At 36.0% G+C, this 26840-nt stretch overlaps 1 protein-coding gene across 2 annotated transcripts in view; it reads right to left on the reverse strand.

Moving 5' to 3' along the window:
* Positions 1 to 289: 289 nt before the first annotated feature.
* Positions 290 to 26840, reverse strand: part of CD2AP (CD2 associated protein) — an 82658-nt gene continuing 56107 nt past the window's right edge. Inside the window, exons 8-18 of one of the 2 annotated variants that reach the window (XM_030490066.1) lie at positions 23974 to 24065; positions 21627 to 21731; positions 19109 to 19145; positions 18669 to 18731; positions 15186 to 15345; positions 13189 to 13331; positions 6755 to 6870; positions 5725 to 5814; positions 4942 to 5126; positions 3756 to 3819; positions 290 to 2594 (exon numbers count right to left, since the gene is read on the reverse strand). In XM_030490066.1, coding sequence (XP_030345926.1) covers positions 2553 to 2594; positions 3756 to 3819; positions 4942 to 5126; positions 5725 to 5814; positions 6755 to 6870; positions 13189 to 13331; positions 15186 to 15345; positions 18669 to 18731; positions 19109 to 19145; positions 21627 to 21731; positions 23974 to 24065 — 1097 coding nt within the window. In that variant the 3' untranslated portion in view covers positions 290 to 2552. Of the gene's footprint in view, positions 2595 to 3755; positions 3820 to 4941; positions 5127 to 5724; positions 5815 to 6754; positions 6871 to 7107; positions 7601 to 10395; positions 10470 to 13188; positions 13332 to 15185; positions 15346 to 18668; positions 18732 to 19108; positions 19146 to 21626; positions 21732 to 23973; positions 24066 to 26840 lie in introns of those variants that run through there. The other variant, XM_030490067.1, reaches the window with a different exon arrangement.

Here is a 26840-nt window from a genome sequence, read left to right on the forward strand (position 1 = left end):
GGATGACCAACAGCAGTAAAGAAGTAAAAAAGGAGTAAAGAGATAGTTAACTGAGTAGTTAAGATTCCCAGTCACACTTGCAAAGAAAACCAATAAGCCTTCCAGCTGTTTGGATCCTAAGCCATCCTGACAGTAAAGAACCAGAGCATTCCAGTGAATAAATTAAAATCTGAAAGCCTCAAAGGGGGACTATATAAATAATAATACACTTTGCTTCTACCCCCCAAACTGCTGCAAAGAATTTAATGGCATAAGAAAGACTCCTGAACAGAACTGAGCAGACATTTCAGCAGGTTTTTAAACTTCTTTTATTTGCTGAGTTTGGATAGCATGCATTATTTTACAGCACTGGTAAACAAGTCAGTGAAGCATACTGCTTTTAAGAACTTGTACTGTGGAATGTCTTCAAAACCATTACCCTTTCCCCCTCCTCTCTAGTACATAACACTAGCTGAAGACAAGACAGACATATATCAGAGCAACTTCCTTATGGCTAAAAATACTCATAGCAGCGACTTTTAAAGGAGGGTTTTATCAAATCAAGTCATTGCACTTGGGTCATTTATTGCTATAGCGACAAAGGCCATTAAATAACGAACATCTTTCATTTAGGGTTTTAACTGATTGTCTTGTTCCGTTTGTCTGCTAGAAGCTTACACACAGACACAATTTCTATAGAGCAATCCATTCCAAGATTTATTTCATGCTCTAATCACAGTGAAAAGCTTGTATAACAAAATTGGCTATTCCATTAGGCTCAATTCTTGCTTTTCATCACTTGACTTAGAAGTATGAATTCTAAGAGTTTAGTGTCTGACGAGAAGCATTACTACTGCACATTATTCCTCAATATAAAAGATCTGGCTCAAGGCTTCATTTATGATGCATCACTGCAATTAAAAGTTAAAAGCATTAATATTGAATCAGCTTATTAGCAAATATTACTTAATACTTGCATAGCATATGAATCAAATTTTATGAATAATTTAAATCAGTAACTGACAAACATCCTTTAATTGCCTTTTTGATGTTTGTATTTTAGGATGCATCAACTGTGGAAAAATATAGTCTCAAGTAGTAATACTTCCATGTCACTGCTCAAGTGACATGTTAAATAATTACTATATTTATGACTATTCCCATTAATAGAAACTTCATTACTTCTCTTACTGGTGAAGTTGCCAAATTATGTGGCATGGTTTTGTCCTTTAAATTCTAGTAGACCAAAAGGAGATAAGATGATTACTAGAAGCAATGCATTTGGCTGGCTTTCTAAAGCTGTATGGTTTTTAATTCTTTAATGAAATGAACGCAGCAATAAATATCATTGTCCTCCATCACCTTTTTCTTTTTTTCAAATTGTTCTGGTGCACTGTGTTAAACTCAGGGGTTAAAGATAATGGCAATCCACAAGATTTCAACCGTTTTCCATAAAATGTGAAAGACAGTCTTGGACACTAGCACAATGCTGTCAAAGCAATTGTTCCAGTCACTCATTAAAATACAAAGATGTTATTAAATTTAGAGGTACACAATATACTGAGAAAGTTTATGGCATAAATATATAAATATTGAGACATTTTGAGAGTATCAAAGTTCCAAAGGGATTTATTTGGAGACATATTATAAACAAAACCTGACTATTGTAAAAACAGATCATGATACATATTTAACCACCAGAAAGACTGATGACTGCAGTTTAGACATACAGAAGCACAGACATAACTTAAGGTTTACTTTTTCATGCTGTATGCTGCAATATTTTAGGCACAACAGGTTAAGACTGGATTCTAGCCTTTTTTCTGTATTTCTTGCATTTTTATGGTTTTAAAAGTTACTTTTGCCATAACTTCATGATTCAGTTCTAAATCCCTTTTTAATCCAATAGTGCAAGTGGCAAAACGTTCTACTAAACTACTCAGATTAGATCATTCATTCTTACTACAATGCATAGGAGTTTCACCTGCTTAATTGCACTAACAAATTCCTATTTCATTACTTAACATATAAACAGCATGTTATTAATATTCTCACTGCAGACAGGCACAACAGCATAACCCTGGGTAAGACTGCCAAAATACAAACATCATATATTCCCTTTTGCGTGTAGGGTAAGAGTAGTGACTACAATTACGGTACAGTTATTCCATCCCTTCCAATAGACTATTTTACAGATTAGTTGTAGAGATAGATCACCCTATTTATAGTATAGATCTCTTTAAAAATTAAGCTACAGGTATTTAATAAAAATCTATTAAGAATTCCCTCTCCTTTCTATACAGATTCAGTAGTATTTTCAAGCAAACCAAAAAATAAGGTCTGCAATTCCAGCACAGTAAGAAATAAGGCCTCTTTTATATTGGCAAAAAAATTACACCATTATTCTTCTTTGTTTTCTTAATCTCTCTGAATAAAAGACTATATTCCTTTTTTTACTACGTTTTTTCTTGAAGACTGTAAAACACCAGCATCCATTATTACGAAATAAGAGTCAGTTCTTGTGTTCTGCTTTGAATTCCTGGTGAGTTAAAAACATTGAGTCCATAGCTGTCTCATGTAGACATCATTGCTTTCTTCAATTTTTCTACTTCAAGCTGGAAAATGGACATTTTGAAAAGAGAGACACAGTATTAAAGTAGTAATAATCTAAAGTCTTCAGAGCTTTCAATAAAATTATAACCTTTATATTTCAAGGACACTTAAGCAAATAAAATTGTAACAGAGAAGCATTTAACATCTCAATATTTACAGCTGATTTAATACTACTATATTGCTAAATAAAGAATTTAAAATCATTAAAAGTTTGCCTATAATTCTGGTTCACTCTGATTATACCATTCAAAGCTGGGTTGTGGAATCATTTGACATATCCCCAACGTAATGCTGCATCATCACCTCAGACTAATTTCCTAAAGCAGCATTCACGCAAAATACTGTGCCATGATTAATTTCTATTTCTTCAAATGGATTTATAGGATACATGGAAGCTACCTCCTCTTCATCCTCAGTGCATATTTAAGGCAACTTCATCAATTGCTTTAGAGGTGCATTAAAAAGAGGACTCACCAGAAGTTCTTTGCAAGTTTAGAAAGTAACTCTGTAATCAACAGGAAGTACTATTTCACAAATAAAATGCCCTTTTCTATCAGACTGAACTAATTTTCTACAATGAGCTCATCCTAGTAACTACTTAATGGCATCATACTGCAATGCAGGTACCCGTCTTCATCAATAAATTGAGAGGAGTGATGTTCATTCACAAAGAAATTTTTCAGATGCATTCTGTTCTTTTGGCAAATTATCCACTTAATAGTTAAATAGTTCATAAAAAAAAAAAAAAAAAACCAGGAAAGTTTACTTTTGCCCTGTTTTTCTTTTGATTACATAAACTAAATTTGCCCTTCAATTCTACAAAAGCAAAGTATTGTATTAATCTTCTCTCTTGGAACACACCCAGTTGGACATATTTCTAGCAACGGGCAGAATCTAGCAACACTAAACTGAACTCACATCCCAACACCCATATATATTGTTAAAAATAATTTTCCAGCTAAAGAAAGCGGAACTAAAATGAACTGTGAATCTCCTGGATACATGCAACTGCCTCATGAGGCATTCATTCAACAACACTAACACAGCAATACAAACATATTCAGCAGGTTGGTTAAGACTGTCCTGTGAACCAAATTCCAGAACTCTGCCTACCTACTTCTAAATCTCTCTTCCCCCCCCATTCCCCAAATTGCTAACATTACCTCCAGAGTACTTCGCAACTGCTTCTCTTGTTCCAAATCCTTCTTTAGTTTTTCCAGTTCTCTCCTAACAGTAAAGGCATCAGAAATACAATTAGAGGGGGAAAAAAATTTCACGTTACTGAGAACAGGAAGCTCAAGCCTTGCATGAATTCCACTTTAAAAATCAAACAACTGTCTGATGCTACATCTTATAAATAAAACCTACATGCAAGTACATGCCCACTAATGAACTAGTTCTCAGACCTATTGGACCACAAGCTTCCACCAACTCTCAACACTTCCTACCTATCACTATGCACCTATCCTTAATTTATAATCACAATTAGGCTACTTAAAAATTTGTACTGTCATTTTACTTGGAGAGTTGAATTTAAGCTAAAATAACCTGACGACTTCTACATAATGAACAGAACTTCTTTAGAATAGAAAGTTCCTAAAATATGTTTTATTTTGTAACTATGTTCAGTCAAGAAAGCACTAAGAATTATCATCAAGTCACTGAAGAACTAGATCATTAACCTCCAGAACATATAATTTACTAGTTTGGTTTAGGGACCAATTGATTCTGATGTTTTATAACCTCTCAAGAGGTCACTCTAAAAGCCGGCTGGTTAGCAGTAGTTATCATTTAAATAATAAAATGAGTGTCTCTGCTGTACAACTAAAAACAGAAAAGGTAAAATTTCCCCCAGATTGGCCTTTGCTGTTTTCTCAAATACCAACTACATTTTCAGTCCACAAACATAACCCAGCACACACACAAAGATGAGGCCACCATGATCACCAGTTTGAAAAGCTCAGTATTATCCTTCCCTACTACCAGTCGTGTCAGTACTGCAACTACTTATGCACAGTGTTACACAAGGCCAGCACATGTACTTTTATTTTACACCACGAGAATTATCTCCTTTTCTTTACAGTGAAAGTACTACTGTTTAAGAAATATTTTCAAAAAGCTGTAATGAACACAGGAGCACAAAGTAGGAGGGCAAAAATGTGTACAAATTCCAAAAATACTCTGACATCAAATTTGTACTTATTTAGGACATCTAGTTGGATCAACTTCTAAAGAAAGAAGTTCTGAATTAACATTAATATAGAATAGCTTTTTATTTTTAAGAAGTTTGGCATTAAAGTCATTTAGATGTCTATATATCCCTTTGCAGATTAAGAAGAAAATATTTACCCATGTTCTTTCCTCAGTGCATCTACTAAACCCATCAACTCATTAATCTGAGTCCTGAGCTCTTCTGCAGAAATTTTTTCATCGTCTGTTTCTCCTTTAAGTTGTATGTCTCCAGGAAAAAAGTTGAGTATAGCAGAACTTGGTCTCTGAGAAGAAGATGGATTTGGTGGACTGAATGCAGATGGCTGAAAACATAAATCAGGAGAAAGCTAAAGAAATGGAACCTTTATGAACTGAACACTTACAGCATACAGATTGTATTGGTATGGGAGCTACATGTGCACAAATTTCCTTCATTTTCCACCCAAAAGGTAAAAAAGAATGTCCAGTTCAAATGGACTACTGTACGTTAGGAAAGTTATTTTATAGAGGTCTTTATTAAGCATTTCCTTAAGGTTCCTGTAGTCACACTGTTCTTTACACTTTCAAAAACCCTGTGATTTAATGGAGCCCATTGGTTCATTATGAACATTATTTTGCGCACCTTTCTGATATCCCCAGTTGTGTCTGTCAGGAGACTAAAGGCTGAGCAGACATAAAGCTCAGCTCATTTATTTGGGAAATAATACCTTAGTTTCGTGGTACCTTATATAATCGTTCTCATCAGAGCTGATGCACTTTATACTAAAGTATAGATGAACTTTATACTAAATGATATGGCTCACTTGTATTTAAAGACAATCATTTGTATTTAGATGATTGCATCAATCTAAACTGGAAATACAAGCAAAATGAACAGAACACTCGGTTGCCTGGTACTTCTCTAGCTCCTTGGTATCATACCTTTTTTGTTTCAACTGGCTTTGGTTTGGCACTTTCTTCTTCTTCTTTCTGCACCTTCAAATTTTTTTCTGGACTCACATTTTGACTTGCCTGGTAAACCATTCATAAAAAATAAAAAGGTTTTCAGAGTTTTAAAAAAAAAGAAAAAAAAAAAAAATAAAAACCCAAAAAAACAACTGTCACATGTTTCTAAAGATGTGATAGTTTAAAAAAAACCCCAAAATCCCACAAACAAATCAAAAACACCCCAGAACAACAACAAAAATACCAAACCAAACCAAAAACAAAACAGCAAAACAAAACCAACTTAAAGTGTTAGATTATCAGTCTTCTTTTCCTGAAAGATAGAAGTTTCCTTCCCTGCAATACTCATTCAGCTGAATTTAAATCTAACATCAGAATCCCGGGCAGGGTTTCAAGCATTTCTGCAGTACTTAACAAGTCCCTGGTGCTTTTGGGAATCTGTAGGTGCTTCCATAAAATATTAACAAGGATTAGCAGGCAGTAACTGTAGACTAAGTGGCATGAATGAACTATATAGCATCCCATGATATAATTGATTTCAAGGACTCTTCACCACTTGGTTCTCATGGTCTGACAATCTCACATCTTAGCACATGAGAACACAAGTCCCACATTACAGCAACCTTAAATCACAAATTTGGTGTGGCCAAAGACTATACATTGCTAGGCTTGTAAGGCACTGAAGACACTTTCAGAGCTGTGTGTACGCAAAACACCTGTTTCATCATTTGTGATGCTAAAAGAACTGAATACTTACTGCAGCAATACCCCACAGAACAGAAAAAAACTCCTTTGGCTGCAACACAGCCACATTATTTCTCTTTGGTACACCTCCCTCCTGGAAATGGATATATTCCTGTAGACAAAGTCTATAGGAACTGAACCTCTGTGGCATTTGGCATTTCTCACTCAGGCAAATGGTTCATAAGACTTTCCCAGTGCAATTCTGCTTCCTGGGAAGTTAGTTTTTAGTTCACTACTAGGAAAACCCACCCATTATACTCACAGGACTACTGCTATTGAACCGTGAAGGTAGCCTCCTACCAGGCATCTTGGGTCGGTTTGCAGTAGGGTGTGATAGATTATCTGAGGTAGCTATTACATCATCAAAGCTTAACAGATCTAGAAAAAGATGAAAACACAGACCACCATCAAGACCAGAAGATTTTGTGGAGTTCTTCCTTAACCTTTTTTTTCTTAATACAAAAAAAGAAAAAAAAAATAATCAGAATTCTAAGACAATCAATCAGAATTGTTTTAAATATTCTTACTGTTTCTAATTGTTTCAGCGTACTCAACATGAGTCATATGAAACAACTACATAACTTTGACATATCTGGGAAAACATATTTTCCCCCTTGAAAAAAATTACCTTGCAAAAATATTTAAATTTATGTTCTCACAGAAGAAGTGCTGTAGTAACATGGCAGCTTAAAACAAACCTAACAAATGTATGCAGAAAAATATGACTGTTTGAGAGATGCCGTATTCAACTATTTAAGAGAGCATATGTTCTTGTTGCTAAACTGGCATGAAAAGCATGAAAATCCAAGTTTTGACTAAGACAAAAATAAAAGCAATATGGTAAAGTACATGTCCACACGCTGGTGAAAGTAAGTTAACAAGACATGAACTGCAAATATTCCTGTGCAGGGTAGATTTTCCACATTCAGTACTTAGTCTAAAGAAAATATATGATTTCATAAAGTTTATAATAAGTATTTCCAAATGCCATTCTCATACTGTATTAAAACATACAGAGCTCTTTGCTCATTTGTGTCTCTATGCTCATAGCTTTATGTAAAATGTCTCTTACATCAGTAGAAGTTCTGTTGTATGGGAAGAGGCAACCCTAGGAAAAAAGCTATTAATAGGAATAATAGAAGACACCTAATCTAACAACAGAAGTACTTCACTTAGTTAACAACTGGACTTCTTAACTGTTTCTCCACAAAAATAATACTTACCTGCCAGCAGTTGTGTAATGAGATGGGGTTTTTTATTTAAGCATCAACATAAGATTATGGGTATTATATATATCATTCTACAACATAAATTCATTAAATTTATTCTACAGACCCTAAATGTTTAACTGCTGTGCCACACAGCATTTACTATGGGTATCAAAAATAACATTCAAGGGTTTGGGTTTTGTCTGGGGGTTGGGTTTTTTTGATAACCCTTTGTTTTTTAAGACGTTATGATTTATCAAATAGAAGCTATGACACTTCTTTCCCTATTTTCTCATTTATTTTGAGGTCAGGTAAGAAAAAAAAAAAAAAAAGCAGCCCTAAGAACACTGAGCCAGATCATTCTTAAAATCTTCTGATTAATCCAAGTTTTAATCATGCATTATCAAAGCTGTATTTATACCTATAGGAACTAAGTTTTCCACCAAGTGTTTCAACTGATTTTATGTCTTCTACTCTGCCATACTATCCTTGAAGTCCTTAAAATATTCACATCTTTCATACATCCCTGAACATACCTACTTTGTCATTGCCTTGTTAAACTGCAAGCATTTATAACACTATCTGTTAACGATCAGTTTTGCTGCTTTTTATTCTTATTACAGAGAATGTAAAGACAGTCTTTTGTAAACATGCAATCATATTTGTAATTAAAAAAAAGCAGGGAAGAAAAACAAAGAAGGAAGTAACAGAAGAGTGAACGAATGGCAAGCGGCTGACGGAAAAAGAGGATGAGGGAGAAATAACTATGAAGGTATTTCTGTTGTAGCATGTGCCAATAAGGTATTCAACTTATTAGAAGCCAAGCAACAGTGACCAAGGGGTATATTTTCATGTTCTTTACTCAATTGTCAGTAATCCCAGAGCACTAACCCATGCCAAAATATACATCAGGATTTATGTTAGTTAGTTACTATTGAAAGGTTAACAAGAAGGCAAGAAATATGCCTTTTCCCCCATCTCATTAATTCTGGCCTGTAAACAACCCTCCTTTTGTCATTCTGCAGAAATGGCAAATCATTTGGCATTACATTTAAGTAAGAATTGTAAATGTAGTTGCTATTATGATTGTAACGCCAGTCCTGCCTCCATGAACAAAGTAAACATCAAGCATGTTAAGAATATTAAGAACATATTAAGAATAACATATACCTCTGAAAAAAAACCCACAGAATTTTACAAGCTTTGAAGATGAAGACTGCTAGAGTCTCAAATTGTATACGATTTAAATATAGATGGTGGGATGACACTAAAGTCAGGGTTTGTATTTGTTACCTGTAAGAGTTTCTAAAGGAAATTGCTACTACACCTGAGACAATTGCTCAGCATTAAAATATTGCCACCCCGCTACAGTCAGAGGGAATTCTAACTGTACTTGCATTTTGCTTTTTACCTTTCCATTCTGTTGTTTTGGCATAAGGAAGAAATTAAAAACACAGGCCGGTGGGGATTAGGGCTTGTAGTTTTGGTGGTGGTGGTTTTGTTTGTGAGTTTAGGGGGGTTGTTTGTTTTTCTTTTTAAACAGCATTCTTTGCTATTTTGGGAGAAAGTTTGGTCCCACTGAAACCAACAGAGATACTGATAAAACCCACTGAAAGCTTACAATTTACACCCGTTTCAATCAGTAAAGTGATTTATCAATTCACTTTCTTACAGACAGCCTGTGAGTAATTGTCAAAGGAAATCCCACCATGGTGCCAAAAGAGCAATACCACACACCTGGGGATTAATTTTAGTCAAAAATATTTTGAGGCTGAGCAAAAGCACCCTTCTAGGAAAATGAGCTAAGCTTGAACAGTTACTTAGGACAGACTATTAGAAATGTCTCTTCTGCAAGCTTTACGCAGATCCGTAACAGAACTGTTAGGAGCTTTAACAGATACAATTAGGTGAGAGGTTTTGTTAAGATGCTTCACGTATATTCAAGCAGTTTGGCTTAAAAAACCTTCACAAAAAGAAGCAAAGCTGAAGGGCTGTCTAAAGAAATTGTGGTTCCAACACCTTATGTGGCTGGGGTTTTAAAACCAATGATAGAAATGAAACATATCCAATATTTTAGAAGACCTTCAATTGATCTGCAGAGTAAGAGAAGATGGAAGCTCTTTTTTTGCTATTACTCGTCTTGCTGAGATTGCACCCAAAAAAATTAGGGGACAGATATAAGCCTTAGAATATTTAAATTTGCAGTCAAGCAATAGTAAGGTATTTGCTACAATTAAGCACATTGCTAACAATGGAATTTTCAAGAACAGTGTTTTTCAAGACTCATAATACTAAATAGTCAATGTTGGCGGATTTGGTGCCCAAAGATTTCCTAAGAGCACAATTTGTGTGTACAGAAAGATAAAGCCATTCAACCTCCATACACCAGAAGTGCTATTGAACACATTTCCTTATAAACATTAGGTTTGGCTTATCAATAGTTGGACTGTAAAGCTTTTCTTATTTTTTCCCCACAAGTTCCCAATTGAAAAGCATACTTAAAGTAACTTCTTCTGTAACAGCTAAAGAAAACAGGCATTCAAACAAACAAACAAAAGAAAAAAAAAGCATTTTAAATTGAAACCCAAAAATTTTAGTATCAATCATCGCAACTGAAAACTATGCTTACGAAGTTAAGAAGAGGCTATGTGTATGGCATAAAGCATTTGGATTTCCTTATAGATTGTTATCTTACCAAAATGGAGAAGGGTAGGGTAATTTCCTGACACGTAAGAAGGGAAACATGGCAAACAGGATAGGAAACAAAATCTGGAAAGAAAAGTCAAGGAGAGGAATGTCTAGAAAAAGATTCTGAACAAAAAAATTACTTTACAAAGCAGGAAAAAGAAACATTTGTAGAAGAAACAGAATTGCTTTACATGTTCAGCATGCCACTATTACAGCTTTAGTCTTTTACATACTTTCATTCTAATTGAACAGAGAAACATTTACGCAACTTTTCAAATAAAGCTTCAAGAGGAGGTATTTCAACATGATCAATGTTTCTGAATCGTTTTGAGTATTTGTCCTTATCTGATGGCTGAGGGCCTAATTTTGGTGTGGGGTGGGTGTTTTACTTCCTGTAGATACAGAATAAGTACATCAACTGCTTAGGCTAAATTGAAAGTGGTTCAACCTACACCACACTTCATGGGCCAAATAAGCTGGGGGAGGGGAATAAAAATTACAAAAAAAAAAAAAAAAGAAAAAAATATTGAGATTTGTTATCCAAAAATTCATTCACTTCAGGATTTCAACCTAAAGGGGGAGGGGAGGGGTGTGTGTGGGGGAAACTGGTAATACAGTTGCTAATCCCAGCCATACATTTTCTGCCATGTTTTAATATCTATCCTAGTTCTTGTAAGATTAAGCAGTCTTGAACTTTATATAAGGACTCAATATCTTTGGAGCTTTATACAGCTGCTGCATGGAGTATTACGTCTTTAGCAGCAGAATGCATACAGAGACATAATCATTACGGTTTACTGGCAGGAGTTTGGGCTAGTCTCTTTTCAGAGGAGTAGTAAAGCTACAGGTGACTTGCACAGATCATTTTAAACAAGGGCAGTTTCATGTAACAGAGGATTTTTGAAGTTTTCTGTAGATAGCAGCTCCTTGACACTGTCAGTGCTGCATCCCCACATGGGCTGCCTGAGCCTCCTTTGCACCAAACAAGGACCCTTGAAGAGACCTCACCCACTTTCTTGTTATGCATCCATGTCCCGTGCCCCATCTAAGTATCAAAATATCGAATTTCTCCATAAGCCTGTAAAATCTTAGGTTAGCAAATCAGAATTCATAAATTTTTTTCTAAATCTGCATAAAATTAGAGGGGTTATATACACATGGATACCAAATATCACAGCTACTGTGTTGCCACTCTCGTTATTAAAGTTGCCAAGATAATTGCATCTAAATTTTCAATCTAAATTGCATCTAAAGGAGGAAAAAGTAGTTACATCTGTTTTCATGGGGAGTGTTTTCCTGTGGATAAATGATACTATGCTATACAGAAACACATCTAGCACAGTCTGAGAGAGAAACATCTGGGTAGCAGGACAAGGCTTACATTTTTAAGGCTAGGTTGTGCATTGCCCTTTAATCTCTCAGCTTACTTTGGCCTAAAAGTGTTTCTTCTTCACCCTCATTCAAACTCATCTTTAAATAGAGGCAATAGTTAACTTGCCAATTCAAAAACTTTTAAAAAAGGCATTTCAAGCACATCTGTAGATTTTACTGGTTAATAAAAAAAAACCCCAAACTTATAAACACTTCAGGAAAACACTGATAGTATTTGTAACATTTCCAGGATATTTTAATACCTGCTGAAGTCCAGCTTTTTGTGGTTCAGAAAAATAATTTCCATATTAAGACCATATATGAACTAACCCTTCCTTAAACAAAACATTTAAGCTTAGAAGCACATTTTAAAATGCTTGATGGAAAAATTAGGAGTATTCTATTAAAAAACTGCTTTGATTTTTTACATTAGTATGATTTTATTACACTTTAGGACCAACTATTCTACAACCTGAATATCATAATTGGCCTAAAAAAACCCCGATCAAGTTATACTATTTCAAAACATATTCTTACCAAGACCTTTTCTGAGATGAAAGGGTTGCATTTGAGGTATGCAAGCCAAGCACTGCACATGAAATTCACTAAAGCTTTTTCTACAGTGGTTAATCATACAATAAAAATAACTTTGAGTTTAATAAAAATATGCCCACAGCAGATAATTTCTGCGTAAGAGGCACACAGAGGACTAAACCCAGTTGTACTGTCAGTAGAGGACAAAAGATAACTATGTAATAGCTCAGAGAGCCTGACTGTCATAGCGAGTAGTTCAACCTGTATCAAGGATTTTACTGGACAAATTTAGATTCAAAACGGTGTTAGGTTTGGCTCAAGGTACATTAAGCAAAGCCATAAGAATGAAATTCCCATGTACAATGCTCCATGCTGGCTCTAACTTAAGGCGTGATAAAGTCACAAACTAGAATAGCTATGAACAGAACGCTGAAGGTAATGGCATTACTAAGAATAGGCAAGTTAGCTAGAAAAGCAAAAGTTATCTGAAATGCAAGAGCAGAACAAAACAGAACCAGTCAGTAAGGAAAACAATTTCATAAAAATGCAAGATAAAAGTGGCAGCAAAAAACATGCTTTCAAATTAGAAGAACAAACCATTATCTGCATTTCTCCCTTCCTCTCATCTATTACAACACAGAGCTCATTGACTACCTCCAAACAGCCTACTGACATTACTCATTGCTTGCTGACTCTTACCTTCAGCTACCTACAGAAGTTCTACTTTCCACTGAACAGGCATAATTGCACTCTATGGCATTTTAAGTAAATTACTTAAAAAGCTTATTCTAACCTTGTAAAACACTGCAATCCAAAACAGAAAGACCCAAAAAAGTGTTGGGTTTTGGATTTTTTTGTTTGTTTGTTTTTGTTTGTTTTTTTTTTCTTTTCTTACCTGATTCTTTAGAGCTCTTTGCCACAAGTGAATCTACCTCTACTGATTTTGGTCTAAGTGGTAATGGTTCAGAATCTAACTTTGGTTTTCCTACTGGCTCGATTTCAGATTTCGGTCGAAGACAAACAACTTCTCCATTAGATCTGTAATAAGAAAAAAAAACAACCAAAAACAAAAAAAACAACATGCATCTAGTCAATGAATTAAATAGTTACAACTGAAAGATACCAAGAATTAGAAGTAAACTAAAAACTTTCAGGATATCTTATAATTTTCTAAATCCTTGCTTAAAAATCAAGTCTTCTGGAGACCAACTCTAATTATTTAAAACCCAATTCTTCTGTTCCAGCTCTTCCAGAGTTGTCCAACATGTACAATCCCCTTGTAAAACCAGTCCAAAACTTTTACTACAGGGTACATTTTGGCACTTCGATCTAAAATATTACACTGCAATGTGACAGAAATATAATATCTTGTGAAATGTTCAGAAACATTACTCAGACTCCTTGACATGAAAATCTTCCTGTAAAGAAAAAGAAGCTGCCAAGTTATTTCTTCTTAAGCATAGAAGAAAGTACCTTGTACATTTGGCTTTTATTCTACCATGCATTCTTTGCATGTCTGGTCACATCATCCAGGGACAAATAAACCCACCAAAACATACATACAAAAAAGATTATATTTTCCTTTACAATTCTTGCCATAATTTATACTACAGCATTAAAACAAACAAACAAACAAATAAATAAATCTTTACTTGGGAAACTCTTCAAAATACCAAGTGATATAACACAATCACATACTGAAAACCTAAACAGAAGTAGTGTGGCCATGTTCTATTTCTTCACTCAGGCATCCAGTGTACCCAGGGCTGTGCAGAGTAGGATCAGAGGCAGCTGATCCTTGTTGGAGTCAACCATCCGAAGTGTGTGCCTTACCCACACTTCCTTTCCCTGCTGCCCTCCTCCTCACTCTTTTCTCACTTTAGATATTCTTCCTTACGGTTCAGCTATACAGGACCTGCTGTTAAAAAAAGATAAACCTTGACAAATGCTTGCTGCCGCCCCATATCTTGGTTGGTAGTTAAGGTGCAAGCTCTTTGATGTAGCAGCTGTCTGCTCCTTTATTTGTACAAGGCAAAGTGCAGCATGACCTTACTTTCTCATGGTTCTCTCAAGTTAACTAAGCATCCCAAAGGCACAGGTAACCATCAGAAGTTTATTTACAGTTTTGGGGTAAGGACCTAGCAATTACTTTGATGGAGACAGAAAGGAAAACTGTGTGGGAGATTGTACTGATGCAAAATTAGTCCTAGTGAAATACCGTAAATAAATTGCTTCAAACTCATAAGAAAAAAGATTAAAAGCGGATCTAAAAGAAATGGTGAACCATTACTTGCTATTACCCTCCCTGTTTGCCCAGTAACTCAATTGAGAATACTGAAGATAGAGTATAGAGACTGGATGTGGTTCTGTGTAAGTTCTTTTTTCCCCAGAAAAGCACACTGGGTGCCTCTAGCACAGGTACTAACTGTGCTCAACTCTTCCTTGCCATCTATCTTACTCTATTTGAATTGCTGAAACACTGAATACTGATGCAGCTCAAATCTTCATGTTTTCTTCCAACACAATAATAATTCTGAAGTGCCACGTCCACCGGTTCTGTCCGCCATCCTGCTGCCGCAGCTATAACTTCTTCATTATGGGGCAGGCTTAAAGCAAAGCTGCCTGCATATTTGTAACCTCATCTGTCCCACAGTTAGTTATACTGAAATATTCACTCTGAGATGGATTTAACGTCTCAAAGAATTAGAAAGTTATAAGTGCACATTTACAAAGACTTGGAGAACCAAGACACTGGTAGGCATAGGGCAAAACTTATCCTTGCATCCTTTTCACCGTTAAAACATAAGTTTCTTCCCACCTTGTCCACGATGAAAGACTGAACAAAACACCAAATAAAGTATACTCAGTATATACAATATAAATGATACTGACTTGGATACAGATGATGGCAAAAGAGGTTTATCTGGACGTTTTGGGTGCAGAAGCCCTCCTCTCAGTAATCTATTAGTCTTGCTTGGAGGAACAGGCTTCTTGGGTGGTACTTGAGGAGCCTGTGGCTTCAAAGGCTTCTGATCCAAAGATCCTTTTTCATCTGACAAAATAAGTCACCACAACATTTTAAAATCCCACGTTATCTAGAATTCTTACAATGCTAATCAATTATAAAGCAACTGCTGTCAGAAATACTTTCTTTGAAGATCAAAGTGAAAAATAGATTTGCAAGTTTCTTAAGCGATACCTTATCAAAACACACAAACTACTTACGTGAACTTAAAAAAAACACATGAAAGTAAGCAAAATGTCTTTCTACTGACATGAAATAGCAGTAAGAAATTATTGATCCACATTATTGCGCTGCAAATGACAGCGAAGAATAAAGAATCTGTCTATACTGCTACTGCTTTCTCTGAATTCTATGATTCTATGAATTCACCTCATCTCTTCTTAAAAAGATATGGTTTGGTTTTTTTTATTTTATTGTAACTAGAGTTCTTCCCTATACACAAGCAGCGTAATTTATCTATGCAAAAAGGAGGCAGAGAGGGGAAAATATTTATCTGAATAACTGAATTTCTTTTAGATAAAGTCTGGCTTCCTACAAATTCAGGATACAAATTAAGTATGGATAATCAAACAAACAAATAAAAAAGTTAAACTTGTTGTTTAATGACTGCATGACCTAATCAAATACTGTCCAGAGGAGGTGGAGCTATATAACATATGGGATATGGAAAAATTGAAGCTGCTTCACAAACGTTAGTTGAATAGTCTTCAACCTACATTTCCTAAAAACAGCCTGGAGCATATCCAGAGCATACCGTCTACTTTTCCATGTAAAACTATGCCCCCAATGGGGCATGCATAAAGCAGTGAGGGTTCAAAAGATTTTTGTTAGGTTACTGTAAGGAGTTAGTCCTTCACGATTACTACAGTAAATCAGTTAACTGGGATGGAGAGACCGATCTTCAGCTTTGATTCTCCACATGCTTCCCTCCTATGACTTTCATTTTAACCAAGTATAAGTCTAACGTAAAATATTTACATATGCTATGAATTTAAGGGTTGGGTTGGAAATTTGCTTCAGCTCCATCCCAGCTAAGTGCCTGAACTGCCAATTCTATGCCTGACTTCCTTTGGAAAACGCCTCCAGATGCTCAGTGTCAGCTCTCTAAAATGGGAAAACACTGATTTTCTTTCACAGGAATACTCAGAAGTAAACAGATTGTAGAGATACTTTTGCAAAAGAAAAGTATGGTCCGGGTCAGATCATCTTCCTGCTTTGGGACATCTGAACATTAGGAGGAATCATGAACAAAAAAAACCCCTAAGCTATTTGACATCCCCTTCTAGTCTCTTAGTATTGACATAAAAAAATAGAATACTGAAGTAGTGGAAGAATTTTGCCACATGGTGGTGCTGGCTCTCCAGTGTAGAACAGCCTGTTAACAGCGCTAGCCACTTCTGTGTACTGATCCTATACGCAAGACTTTAAATGCCCAATAGGAGTTAACATTAACTGAGGTTCAATTAGCTTTATTTTAGCTATGCTGAACACAAGCTGAGAATTATGCCTTTTGTTTTTAGGAATAAGTGAGTTCATTAACAAGACAGAAAAACTGCTGTCACCAAATCTTATTCCTGAATTGTTATCTGTCAGTTTTCCCTTCAACTACTCCCACTCAAAATCTGAATATAAAAACCCTCCACATCTAAGTAGAAAAAGTTAATACCAAAGTTCAAGATTCACCATGACCTCAGAAATTGGACAATTTTGCTGGACAAAATGGCATGTCCCTTTTTTGGCTTTTGCTCTGCAATGAGAGATGAGGGTTGGCTAAGAATAAGCAGTTTAGTAATGGAAATAAAAATACTAATCTGAAGACATTTACGCTGAACAAAAAATTCTACATTATACCACTAAGTGTCCTTCACTATACACAAACACTGGAGTACGGCTTGTAAGTTTTGATCACAATTCAAGGCAGATTTCTTAGTCTCCCAATAAGCACTAAAAAAATTACATTGTTTGATAGCTTGTGATTAGAGCTGCTCAGTTAATTTTCTTTCTGAAAACTAATTACAGTACAACGTCATAGTTAATAAATTTAATCACTAGTATCCACATAGTTATTTTTCCATAACTAAAACTGTACTGATAAATGGACATTTCTTCTAGTAAAACACTACTGCTACCTATATATGTAACTTTTACAACCTGATCTTCAACTGAATACACGACAAATTCTTCCACCACAATTTCCTGCACCACAGTAAAGGACAGTTCTCTACCTTAATTATCCAGAAGCTTTCACGTTCCTAAGCATTTTGGATGGTGTTCTCAGTAGGTCTTTTTTTTTTCCTGTATTCCTTCAAGAAGAGTTGAACTCAACTATGCAAAATTTAACACCATAGTACAAAGAGAACTAATCTAAAATTAAACTTACTTCAGGTTAAGTAAACTTAAACTTACAAAGAGCCAAGTGATCAAAATTTCTAGAACCATACAGCTGATCTCAATTCACACCTTAAGATACTGTTCCAACAGCTAAAAATAACTTGCTTAATCATATGCAGAGGAAAGATAGCTGATTTTAGCAAGTATTCTTCAAATGAAACACCAGAGAACATGTTTTGTTTAAACTGTGGTTTGTAAAATCTGCCCAAGGAAGCCAAGTAACCCACTGAGCAGGCTTACTTGTCAAAATGCTGTTCAGCCGTGGTCAGCCACAGGTCACTATTCAGAGAACAGAGTATGTTTTTGTAATATGGTTAAGCTGCAGTAATACCAGAATTTCTTCTGTAAGACCCAGTGAGCATGTTTGTTTAAGCTTTTGACTTTTAAACACAATCAAAACCAGTTTGACTTGACAAATGTTTCAAATATAAGAAGAAGCCATTTCAAAATGTATTTGGGTGACAACAGTAGGAATATAGCAAGAATTAACAGGAAAGAAATCTCAATTTCTGAGCATTGCCACTGTAACATCTGTCTAAGAAGTGTTGTAACTGTTCTGTCTATTTCTTTCAAAAATGTTTTCCATCAAGATTGACTTTGACCAAAACATTCAGACGCAGCAGTAAAATGCTTACATTTCTAGTAACTTACTATTGCTCTTCAGAACTGCAGCAGCTATCACAGAACTATCCTTAAATCAATTCAATAGTAACTATGTCATTATGCAGTGCAATATATATTTTTCAGAATGTAATGCTATTACAAGAAATGTAGTTCTTGTTCTAATCACTCTAAAGACATGTCCAGAATATCACAGGCACAACTTCAGTAGATGGTATCAAAATAATCCGTATGTCGTCTTCCAAACGGTGCCTATTGCACAGAGCAGCCAACCTAAAAACTGTAACGCATTTACAAGATCTTGATTTGAAATTCTCAATGAAGAAAACTGGTCTCACCTTTTTCTTCAGGCTTCAAAGAAGGTAATTTCTTCTCTCCAGTTGGCAATTCAGGCTTTGGAGCTGAACGTAAAAAGAAACCATAGACATTTCTCTAAAGCTTTAATTATCTTCGTCACTAACTAAAAATATGACATACACCAATTTGTGTTTATATTTTCCCCTTTGTGAGGAGTGTAACATCATTTATAAACACTCATTTGAGCCCAGAAAACAGTAGGCCTGTATTAAAGTGTTTCCAAAGTAGGCTTCATCATGATTTTGAAAAGTATATAGCAGCAGCATACTACATAGAGCATAAAAAGTAACCTCAAGCTGTGACTATAGGTGATTGGATTACTAGGAAATACAAAGTTACTTCTGAATTTTCTTCTGAAGTCATGCACTGCTTCCAATTTAATATTTCCTCAGACACGTACCACTATTCATACACTACATACCTGGATTTTTAACTGGAGGTGGAGGTTTCTTTGGTTTCTAAAAAAACAAAGAATACATAAAAATAGTACTCAAACAAACAGATATTCTCTATTGAAGACAAACCTAGTGTTTGTTTTGCATACTGTAATGTCTAGCTTGTTCACTAGCTGATTTCAAAGTATTTCACAAAGGAGGCAACCAATTCACAGACAGGAAACAGAGAACTGGAGTAATTCCTCTGATATCTCCCAGGCAGCCAGTTGCAAAAACAAAATGCAGGTTTCTTTAAATCAGATCAGTGCTTCAGCAACATGTATAAGCAGTAGGAGTACAATGAACTAAAAACAACGAATTACATCTTTCTTAGTCCAAAGAATTACATCTTTTTTAGTCCAAAGAATTGTTCTGATGGCACCCATTTTAATCTCGTTATGGAAACTTCAGTCTTAGTACAATACAAGTTTAAAAGAATAATCAGGTAAATTTTTGAACTAAAATTGGTCACTTTCACAGAAAAAAAAAAAGTTCTAAATCAAGTATCAGAAGAACTATTTCAATTAACTGACTCCTAAATTACAAGTGTAAGGAAACAAATAAAAATAGCAGCCTTTGCAATATAATCACTGCAGTTTTTCGTTGCAGTTTTCAAATACTATTTTGAGCTTCCTTATCACTGTATATTTAGGTGGGAAAGGTGGCCTTTAAACTAGCCTTTAAAACTGTACAAAGTATTACAGTGTCATAGCCTGTAAGTTGAAACTAATTTTATTTTAAAATGCAGTCACTCATCACTTTCCTTAAACTAGTAAAATTTAATTTCAATCTCTGCTGTTGAAGGAGTACTGGCACCTCTCAGGACAGGCATCTTAAGCCACCTCATCCTCAGAATGCGATTCATGAAAATGCTCTAGAAGAGCTATCTTCGTGGCTGTACTAAGGACAAGACGCACTGATAAAACGGTCACAAAAGCCTACAAAAACCCTCATTCTTTATACAAACACAGCTGAAACCATATAGGCTCAGTCTAATATAGCCCCTCCAAAAATGCCTTGTAGTAGGTATTTTTGAAAGAGTTGCTATGGGTGAATTCCACTTCTGTGCCCCTACCACTACTGAATAAGCTACTCTTAATGCAGAAAGATTTTATTCTGATAGGTGAAATGTAATTAAGCAAGCATGAAAACCCATATTAAATTTCTTTCTCTAATTTCAGAGAACACAAAAGCTAGTGAACTGAAGTAACAAGACCATATTCTTTTTTTTCCCTCCAAAAGTAAATACATTATCCCGCTGTGCAGCATTTCTGCCTATATCACAAACAATTACACTGAGAGCTCAGCATCACCCTGCCATTACATGATTCTGATCTGTGTTTTTATTAAGTCAATATCAAATAGCTGATTATAATAATCAGCCATCCAATGCTTTGAACTTCAAAGCTGCTTAATGCAAGGTGAATCCCCGTACTGAGACACACTATACAAAGCAGAATAAAGGATCAAAGCAAGGTTTGTCTACAGGAAACACTGTTTATGGTAAAAGAACAATTTCTTTTCCTTTTCTCAAAGAGCAACTCTGTATTGCAAAACAGTAATACTTCCCATCCATCCCTCAAATCATGTCAGCTGTATATTACAGCATTTATGCCATTCTTGCAAAGCTGAGAATCTATTTAAGAAGAAAATTCTGACTCGGAATAACTAGACTTTCTGTGTAGGTTAAGCAACTGAGGCTAAATGCTAAGTTTATCTATCAGGTTTACCTAGCAATTCTCTGTGAATGTCTCCAATTCCAGACCAAATGGCGCTAAGTTACTATGAAACTCAAACTGCTCTGCTGAGATACAGGCTTCAACATTTAGATTTTCTGGACCTGCATTCATCCCATCTGGGGATGATGTACATTTGTGAATTAATACAACCATCTTTGCTACACAAACTTGTCACAACCAAAACACAACACTAATCTCAACAAGAAAATTACAAAATATGAATCAAAATTACAAGAATGAGGATTACCACATGAAGCCATGTATTTCTACAACTTAGCACATAAGATGGTAGAAAAAAGATATTTCTAGATCCCATCCAAAGATTCATGCACTGCAGCCTACTAGCAAGTCTGAGCATGGAAAAATCCCAGTCGGTCTCACAGAGGCCATTCAGCATTTTGCAATTATAGTTACTTACAGGACTACAAATGGAGGAGACCAACTGCTTATATATCCTTCCAAACCAGTAAGGGTTTAATGCAATAAATACATTACAGCAGGTTATCAGAACTATGTCCTTTACTTTATGAGCTAATCATCCTCATTAATACAGTTAATATCAAAAAGCATGCCTCAGTTAACATTTAAGAAGTTTAAAGACAAGCACTTTTAAATCTTTCTTCTTTGATATAGCTAATTCAAGATAAAGTTAAAACTGCTACAATTGTAATAATATTTTAAGCAGCATAATATGCTATGAAACATTTTATTGTTTGCATTTCCACCAGTATTTTTTTGATACTAACTGATACACATAAGAACTTACAGGGAAGTCTTTATCAGACTCTTGTATTTGAACAGCAAAATTATCTGGGAAGACTCCTTCTTTACCATTGAGTTCTCCTTTCCACCAGCCTGGCTCTCCAGTGTCCTAAAATAAACAACAGTACATTTCAATCAGGACTTACTTCTTCCCCAGAAGATACAATTACAGGAACATTTTTGCTTTTATCTACAATATAACATAATTGTTTGTCTGAAATACCACATTTATAAGAGGACTACTTTGGCCACCTTCCCAAGGGGAAACACTACAGATCAGGTTTGGTCACTTTTTGTTTGTTTTCTAAAAAGCAGGAGATATACATTACATCATATATAAGAGATGGGTATAAGGATAAGATCTGCAAAGGGAAGGAAAGTACATAAACCCAGTTATGACCCAACACACAGCATTCAATATACTCAACTTCCTTATTGTTACCAACTGGCAACTTATTCAATAAATACTTCAAGTGGTGTAACACACAACTCTACTCAACAAAAGTGATTCTGATGTGATGGATCAGGTCCACTGGTCTAAAAAGGTGAAGAAGCAAGAGAATATACCCTACGGAGTGAAAAACTAGCCACATTAAGGTGTAAGTTTAAATTATAAAAAAAGGGGGTGGGGGTAGGGAGAATTAATCCAGTTGCACAAAAATCCATTACATGATCTTACTGGATCAAGGCCCCAGTTTATCCGTAACAGAAAGTATGACGTTATTTGAATATTTTAGCAGCATAAATAACAGCTTTCCTCTGTTCCCCACATCCAAAATACAGCAGATGTCACCCCTGCATACAACTCCAAGTGGATTACTGCTGATAAGTGCCACTGGTAGCAGCCCCAAGTAGTTCATTCCAAAGTTCAGTACACAGTAAGAACAATTCAGTACTTGGTTCAGCTGGGACACTGAACAGGTATTGGAGAGGGGGAAAAAGTTTTTTAAAAAAATCTCACCCCACATTAACCTAAAGAAGGAATCATCAGGAAAAATACCTGAATAGGTGATTAAGTGCTGAAAGTAAAAGTTTGCTAAAGTTTTCTTCCACTTCTCCCTCTGTCACCCTTTCAATTAAGTACTACAGAGTCCAACCTCCGAGCAGCGAGCAGTCATGAATGGGATGAGGCATCTATTGCTAAACTTCATTTAGCCATTGCTGAGGATATGCTAGGAAGTCAGAGACAACTCCATGGCAATGATTATATGCAGCACAACAGAAAATAAATGGCCAATAGGGACAGGCTTTACAAATATGTACGTGCTAAAAGAAAAATACTTTAACGTGTGCCAAGATCAAAACCCCAGACTGGGGCAGCCACCTCAAAGTTACATTAGTACACTTGGACTTCAGAAGATGGTTTTAGAGGGAGAGCTCTGCTCTGGATAACTCTGCGTTGCTCCCATTTGGACCAGCATATGTTTTGGATAAATTTGGGGGTAAATTTAAGAAGGACAGAGAGGTAAGAGTTTCAGTGAAGATGGAGCAAGGGCTGTCATGTTCAAAAAAGTGCTTTCCATAAATACTCTTTTCCACTGTAATTACAGTCAGTAATACTGATGATATCAACTTTCTTGTTAAGAAAAGTAGTCAGCTTTTCCATAAACTGAAAATCCTCCTAAAGAAAAAAAAGTATTGCTTTTCTTCTGCAACTGTGTGAAAGCTGAAAACAAAAAAAGGAACTTTCCACTTTTTTTTAGCCAAGTCATTATTCCTTCGTATAGCAGCGTATAAACTAACAAAAGACTGCAGAGTAATGGAGGGAAATTAAGTATGGATAGGTTCCTTTGCTGTTTAAAACCATCTCTGCAACAAGATGCCCTTTCAGAAAGGAGTTTTGAATATTCAGCACAAATAAGAACATTCAATTAAATAACCTGGACTCCATTCTCCTACTGAAAATACTTGCACAGATTTTTTCATAATACCTAGACCAAAATCTAAGTATAGATCTCAATTTCTCACCTTTTGATACATAATACTTTCCAACCACCACCTCTAGGTCAGCCTGATGTATCACCAGAGAAAAAGTACAAGTTCTGAAGGTAAAAGGGCTCTTTGCAAAGCTTTTCCAACTTCCCCCCTAAAAAGGCATTTGGTACTGGGTGTACACTGATCTGACTGGCCCTGGAGGAATCTAAGATAATTTCCCACTCCAAAATGATCTTTAAGGACATCTGTATCTCCACCAAGTACAGAAGCAAAGATTTGGCTCTCACATGAGACAAATCAGTCTACAGGAATATCTACTTCAACAGACCTTCCTGTTTTCCCATTTTACACATTACCTACCTGCGTGAAACCCACAAAAGCTAACATAAATGGTTAAAGCAGACTGAACATCTTACCTTACTGATTATTTGAATGATCTCGCCTTCTTTAAAGCTGAGTTCATCATTCGAGCCTTCATAGGAAAATATTGTCCTGCAATACTCCTTGGCTGAAACAAAGCAGCACAATTAACCACATTTGCTTACCATGGGTAGTAATATACATAATACTAGCTCACTTATGCTGTCCGAATGGAGAGCTCAGAAATTAACACTATAATCATACTTCCCTTCTACACCAGCCATCTGGGACTGCTTTACATGTTCACGATGTCATCCATATCACAAGAAAAATAAGATTACTATATTTACAGAGCTATGGAGATAAATCTTTGCCAAGTCAGGAGTTTAAGCTCTAAAAAATTTTTTTCTAGAACAGCAACTTAATTCAAATACTCTGGCTTCAGAGGGAGAAGAGCCTCCTCAGTTAAATTATAACAGCCTCTTTAACCCTCTCCATAAGCATTATATATTCAGGTTTGAGCTACTTTAGACAAAAATTGTTTTGAGCTTTTTATTGAGAGTTTATATGATATTTTTTCAAAATTGATCTAAATTTCAAATTTGCAATCCTGATTAAATACATTCAAACATTTCAAGGTGTCATCCTTTATTAACATGTATAATTACAGAAACTTCAAATACCCAGCAAATGTGCTGAAATTCTGCAGTAAGCCCAAGTAACTGAAGCAAAGGAATTCCTTGGCTAAGCACTGTCCTGGGTTCAGCTATAGCAGTCATTTTTCTCCTGCTTAGTAGCTGGTGCAGTGCTGTGTTTTTTAACTTTCAGCCTGGGAACAACGCTGATAACACCGATGTTTTTAGTTGTTGCTAAGTAATGTTTATTCCAACCAAGGACTTTCTCAGTCTCATGCTTTGCCAGGGAGGAGGGGAAGCCGGGAGGAAGCAGAGACAGGACACCTGACCCAAATTAGCCAAAGGGGTATTCCATACCACAGCACGTCATGCCCAGTATATAAACCGGGGGGAGTTACCCGGAAGGCCGAGATCACTGCTCGGGTCGGGCTGGGTATCGGTCGGCGGGTGGTGAGCAATTGTATCCTCTCCCCTTGTTATTTCACTAATCGTTATTATCATTGGTGGTAGCAGTAGTGGTTTTGTGTTATACCTTAGTTGCGGGACTGCTCTTATCTCAACCCGTGGGAGTTGCATTCTTCCCATTCTCCTCCCCATCCCTCCGGGAGCGGGGGGAGGAAGAAGGGGGTGGGGAGTGAGCGAGCGGCTGTGTGGTTCTGAGTTACCGGCTGGGCTCAAACCACGACAAGCACCTGAAACCAGAGCTCATCTGAGTGACCAATTCAGACAATCACATCCTCCTCTGCAAAAGTAGACAGAATAATTCCTTTCTTTCCATTTGATATAGTTCAATAACTAATCCATTTAAAATTGTGATTAGGTTTTCAGGTGAAAAAGCAGGAGGATTCATTTTCCTTTCCCATGTTAGAACAAAAACAATGTGAAAAAGGCCAAAATACATTCATATAGAAGGCTTGATTGCAAAGCATTTTTTGCACCTTTTTTAACCCTAGCACATTTAAAATAATTTAGCATATAAAAAGACTAGATTTCTGTATCTGACAGATTAAGGAAGAGGAAGCAAACAAAGGACTTTACTGTGCTGCCATAACCTAAACAAGTATTTGGCACTGACAACACACATAGGTGAGCAGCTGCATCAACCCCCAGTTAGAGAGCAGCACACCACCAAGTCATCATGAGGATCTTCTGCAAGTCTTAATGACTGCCTGTTGCTGGATGGTAAGAAAAGATATGAGTTGCAGCTGAACCTTTTTGTTGTTGTTGTATTTGTTTAATCAAGACACAAATTTTTAGTTAAAAAATGCACAAATTTTGTTGATTAAAAATCTACCTTGGTCAGCAACAACCGCTATGTTAAAATGTAAAAGTATGCTGAGATTAAGAAATAGATATAGCTATATAGATAGACATAGATATGCAACCACATGAGTAATCCCAAATACAAGAACTTGCATTATTTTACAGCCTTATCTAGTGATCAAAAATGCTCAATTGTAGATTGACTATATTGTGGTTTATGAAGAATTACAGAACCATGTCAGATGAATGTTTAAATCTAGGTCCAAAAATAAAACCACACTGACTAAAATAAGATTCAACAGATATGCTACAAATATCTATCAGATTTGGAGATTTTATTCATTAGTAATGAGTAAGTATAACACAAGTGTAACATTTCTATACCTCCTGATTTTATAAAGATACATGCATTTCCTTACTGTCTGGGGATTTGGCCAGTACAGAACTACACAATCCTCCTTTTCTTCTCTCTTCTTCCATGCACTTCTCCCCTCCTCACATACACCAAGCCCCACAACAGACAGAAACAGTGCCAGAAAGGGGACCTTTCGCTCTGCTCCAGCTGCCCAGAAGGCTGAGGACAGGGAGCCCTGCACCCTGCAGACCCCCAAGGTCCCCAGGCATGCCAGGCTGTGAGCTCCAGCAGTCAGTGCCAGCTGAGAAACCCAGCCACGTACATTAAGAGTATGTACAACTTGCTACTTCAGCACCTTAGTTTGCAAGTCTGATATTCTGCCAGTAGTTGAAGAAAATAGTCCAGTTTAGACTTTCCAGCATTTAAATCTAAGATGGTGTTTACAAAACAGTAAATCTGAACTTCAGTAAATATTTTTAATAAAAGGTAGTTTGAAATTGAATCTTTTCCAAGACTCAGTACTACCAATACAGCAGCAGGAATCGCAAATGTTATTTTCTAACATAATGAGGGGAAAGAGGGGTCAAATGGTGATTATTTTATTTTTTAAACAAAATATTTTCACATACTTGCTCCAGAGGCCAAAATAAGCTTTGCAGAAATAGCAAAG

This window comes from Strigops habroptila, chromosome 6 (assembly GCF_004027225.2).
Source record: "Strigops habroptila isolate Jane chromosome 6, bStrHab1.2.pri, whole genome shotgun sequence".
Classification (NCBI taxonomy): domain Eukaryota; kingdom Metazoa; phylum Chordata; class Aves; order Psittaciformes; family Psittacidae; genus Strigops; species Strigops habroptila.